Source organism: Mizuhopecten yessoensis, unplaced genomic scaffold, assembly GCF_002113885.1.
Source record: "Mizuhopecten yessoensis strain PY_sf001 unplaced genomic scaffold, ASM211388v2 scaffold10461, whole genome shotgun sequence".
NCBI classification, from domain to species: domain Eukaryota; kingdom Metazoa; phylum Mollusca; class Bivalvia; order Pectinida; family Pectinidae; genus Mizuhopecten; species Mizuhopecten yessoensis.
Window position 1 is genome coordinate 1 of NW_018408558.1, and position 5252 is coordinate 5252.

The 5252-nt window shown below is 45.4% G+C and overlaps 1 protein-coding gene across 1 annotated transcript in view; it reads right to left on the bottom strand.

Annotated features, from left to right (window-relative positions):
* Positions 1–4105: 4105 nt before the first annotated feature.
* Positions 4106–5252, bottom strand: part of LOC110460708 (uncharacterized oxidoreductase YrbE-like) — a 47849-nt gene continuing 46702 nt past the window's right edge. Inside the window, exon 3 of the mRNA XM_021513765.1 lies at positions 4106–4199. Within this exon, the coding sequence (XP_021369440.1) occupies positions 4106–4199 (94 nt within the window). The remainder of the gene's footprint in view (positions 4200–5252) is intronic.

Sequence of the window (5252 nt, forward strand, 5' to 3'; positions counted from 1 at the left end):
CCTGTCCACTCTGCCCGCCATATAGTACCGTCACTCGGTAACGCTGATTGTCCCAGACAGGTAACACCAGGCCTACCTGTGTACCCTTTCTCGGTAACGCTGATTGTCCCAAACAGGTAAAATTAGACCCCTTGTGCACACTCACTCGATAACGCTGATTATCTTAGACAGGTAACACCAGGCCTACCTGTGTACCCTTTCTCGGTAACGCTAATTGTCCCAAACAGGTAAAAGTAGACCCCCTGTGCACACTCACTCGATAACACTGATTGTCCAAGACAGGTAACACCAGGCCAACATGTGTACCGTTACTTCGTTACGCTGATTTTCCGAGACAGGTACCACCAGGCCATCTCTGTACCGTCACACGCTAACGCTGATTGTCCAAGACATGTAACACCTGGCCCATCTGTGTACCGTCACTCGGTACATGTAACGCTGATTGTCTTAGACAGGTAATACCACGCCCACCTGTATACCCAAACACGGAAACGCTGATTGTCCAAGACAGGTAACAACAGGCCCACCTGTACCTTCACTCAGTACCACTTACTGTCCCAGAAAGGTAACACCAGGCCCACCTGTGTACCCTCACTCTGAAACGCTGATTGTCCCAGACAGGTAACACCAGGACCACCTCTGTACCCTCATTCGGTAACGCAGATTGTCCCAGACAGGTAACCCAAGGCCCACATGTGTACCTTCACTCGGTGACGCTCATTGTCCCAGACAGGTTACATCAGGCCCACCTGTGTACCGTCATTCGGTAACGCTGATTATCCTAGACAGGTAACAACAGACCCATCTGTGTACCGTCACTCGGTAACGCTGATTGTCCCAAACAGGTAAAATTAGACCCGCCTGTGCACACTCACTCGATAACGCTGATTGTCCAAGACAGGTAACACCAGGGTAAGATATGTACACTCACTCGGTAACGCTGATTATTCCAGACAGGTAACACCAGGCCCACCTGTGTGCCCTCTCTCGGTAACTCAGATTGTCCCAGACAGGTAACAACAGTACCACCTGTGTACCCACACACGGTAACGCTGATTGTCCAAGACAGGTAACAACAGGCCCATCTGTGTAACCCCTCTCGGTAACTATGATTGTCGAAGACAGGTAACACCAGGCCCACCTGTGTACCCTCACCCGGTAACGCTGATTGTCTAAGACAGGTAACAGCAGAACTACATGTGTACCCACACACGGTAACGCTGATTGTCCCAGACAGGTAACAACAGGCCCATCTGTGTACCGTCACTCGGTTACGCTGATTATCTCAGACAGGTAACACCAGGCCCACCTGTGTACCATCATTCGGTAACGCTGATTGTCCGAGACAGGTAACACCAGGCCCACCTGTGTACCCTCACTCGGTTACGCTGATTATCTCAGACAGGTAACACCAGGCCCACCTGTGTACCATCACTCGGTAACGCTGATTGTCCGAGACAGGTAACACCAGGCCCACCTGTGTACCGTAACTCGGTAACGCTGATTGTCCCAGACAGGTAACATCAGGCCCACCCGTGTACCCTCTCTCGGTAACGCTGATTGTCGCAAACAGGTAAAATAAGACCCGCCTGTGCACATTCACTCAATAACGCTGATTGTCCAAGACAGGTAACACCAGGCCAACATGTGTACCGTTACTTCGTAACGCTGATTGTCCGAGACATGTAACACCAGGCCCATCTGTGTACCGTCACTCGGTACATGTAACGCTGATTGTCCAAGACATGTAACAATAGGCCCACCTGTACCTTCACTCAGTACCACTTACTGTCCCAGAAAGGTAACCCCAGACCCACCTGTGTACCCTCATTCAGTAACGCTGATTGTCAAAGACAGGAAACACCAGGCCCACCTGTGTACCCTCACCCAATAACGCTGATTATCCCAGACAGGTAACCCAAGGCCCACATGTGTACCTTCACTCGGTGACGCTCATTGTCCCAGACAGGTTACAACAGTCCCACCTGTGTACCCACACACGGTAACGCTGATTGTCGAATACAGGTAACACCAGGCCCATCTGTGTACTGTCACTTCGTAATGCTGTTTTTCCCAGACTGGTAAAACAAGGCCCATATGTATAACGTCACTCGGTAACACTGATTGTCCAAGTCAGGTAACACCTGGCCCACCTATGAACCGTCACTTGGTAACGCTGATTGTCCAAGACAGGTAACAGCAGAACTACCTGTGTACCTTTAATCGGTAACGCTGATTGTGCAAGACAGGTAACACCTGGCCCACCTATGAACCGTCACTTGGTAACGCTGGTTGTCCAAGACAGGTAACAGCAGAACTACCTGTGTACCCTCAATTGGTAACGCTGATTATCCAAGACAGGTAACACCAGGCCCACCTGTGTACCCTCTCTCGGTAACGCTGATTGTCCCAAACAGGTAAAATTAGACCCGCCTGTGCTCACTCACTCGATAACGCTGATTGTCCAAGACAGGTAACACCAGGCCAACATGTGTACCGCTACTTCGTAACGCTGATTATCCCAGACAGGAAACAACAGGCCCACCTGTGCACCCTAACTCGGTAACACTGATTGTCCCAGATAGGTAGCAAGAGGCCCACCTGTGAAACCCCACTCGGTAACGATGATTGTCCAAGATAGGAAACACCAGGCCCACCTGTGTACCCTCATTCAGTAACAATGTGTGTCAAAGACAGGTTACACCAGGCCAACCTGTGTACCCTCACTCGGAAAGGCCGGTTGCCCAAAACAGGTAACAACAAGCCAACCTGTATACCGTCACTTGGTAACGCTGATTGTCAAAGACAGGTAACACCAGTCCCACATGTGTACACTAATTCGGTCACACTGATTGTCCCTGACAAGTAACAGTATGCCCACATGTGCACCCTAACTCGGTAACACTGATTGTCACAGACAGGTAACAGCAGGCCCACCTGTGTACCGTCACTCGGTAACGCTGATTGTCACAGACAGGTAACAACAGGCCCACATGTGTACACTAATTCGGTCACACTGATTGTCCCTGACAAGTAACAGCATGCCAACATGTGCACCCTAACTCGGTAACACTGATTGTCACAGACAGGTTACACCAGGCCCACATGTGAAACCTCACTTGCTAACGCTGATTGTCCAAGACAGGTAGCAACAGGCCAACCTGTGTACCGTCACTAGGTAACGCTGATTGTCACAGACAGGTTACAGCAGGCCCATCTGTGTACCCACACTTGGTAAGACTGATTGTCTGAGACAGGTAACATAAAATTAGGCCCGCCTGTTCACACTCACTCGATAACGCTGATTACCCAAGACAGGTAACTACAGGCCCACCTGTGTACCCTCTCTCGGTAACGCTGATTGTCCAAGACAGGTAACAACTGTATATTAGGTTTTGTCTCAATATAGAGGAATATAGTGACAGGGTAGTGTAATACCAGCAGATGGATAGTCTACCACTATCAAATAAACTAATTCATAAGGAATAATATTCAATTTTTTCAACTTTTAATTGAAGTAAAGTTCATTCAGCATTCTTCATACAATGAACAAGTATAACAAGGGCACCCTACCGACCTACTCACGGCTCAACCGCCAGTTAAACTTTCGTTAGAAATAGTATTATTTATCACATACCTATGTAATCTTACAATAGTAATACAACAATTTTCTGTTGATGTTTTCTGTCGGTTTGTATCACACATGTGTGATACACCATACTAGCCGGAACTACTTTTTATGGTAATCCCCTTGTCATGGCGAACTGAAAAGTTCCCGGTATTTGTCAAAAATATCAAAGTTTATAAAATCTTAGTATCGATCTCTACCAAATACGGAAGGAATGTGATAAAAGCAAAACCACACACTTGTGTTTTTCTAACGAATCAGAAAGCAATCATTTATTGCGCGGACGTATATATTATTCACTCGTCCGCGCAATAAACTCGTGCTTTCTGATTCGTTAGAAAAACAAAAGTGTGTGGTCTTGCATATATAGCAACTAGGTTATAAACGTCAACACATGTAGAATGTTAACATTTCATAATGATAAGTATACGAAAACGTGAGGAAGATTAGTCTGGAGTATATACGTGTATTCAACCATCATTTACACAATATGTACATACCTGCTTTTAGAGCTTCCATAATGCTACGTTCGTGAAAATTTGTGGGTGTGCAAATGACTACAACCTTCACTCTAAAACAAACAAAAACAGATTTAATTGATGTTATAAATAATCCCTGGTTATACAAATACCATCAACATCCAAACTATAACAACCATAACAGTTTCTAGTGATGGCGTTTAGAGAATAACAAACCCATCGAAATGTTATACCTGGGGGTAGCTACATGTCATTACGTATAAATGTTATACCTGGAGGTAACTACATGTCATTACGTATCAATGTTAAACCTGGGGATAGCTTGATGTCATTACGTATCAGTCTTATATCTGGGGGTAGCTACATGTCATTTCGTATCAATGTTATATCTGGGGGTAGCTACATGTCATTACGTACCAATATTAAATCTGGGGGTAGCTACATGTCATCACGTATCAATGTTATATCTGGGAGTAGCTACATGTCATTACGTATCAATGCTATATCTGGGGGTAACTACATGTCATTACGTATCAATGTTAAACCTGGGGATAGCTTGATGTCATTACGTATCAGTCTTATATCTGGGGGTAGCTACATGTCATTACGTACCAATATTAAATCTGGGGGTAGCTACATGTCATCACGTATCAATGTTATATCTGGGAGTAGCTACATGTCATTACGTATCAATGCTATATCTGGGGGTAACTACATGTCATTACGTATCAATGTTATCTGGGGATAGCTTGATGTCATTACGGATCAGTGTTATATCTGGGGGTAGCTACATGTTATTACGTACCAATATTAAATCTGGGGGTAGCTACATGTCATTACGTATCAATGTTAAACCTGGGGATAGCTTGATGTCATTACGTATCAGTGTTATATCTGGGGGTAGCTACATGTCATTACGTACCAATATTAAATCTGGGGGTAGCTACATGTCATCACGTATCAATGTTATATCTGGGGGGAGCTACATGTCATTACGTATCAATGTTATACCTGGATGTAACTACATGTCATTACGTATCAATGTTATATCTGGGGGTAGCTACATGTCATTACGTAGCAATGTTATACCTGGGAATAGCTACATGTCATTACGTATCAATGTTATACCTGGATGTAACTACATG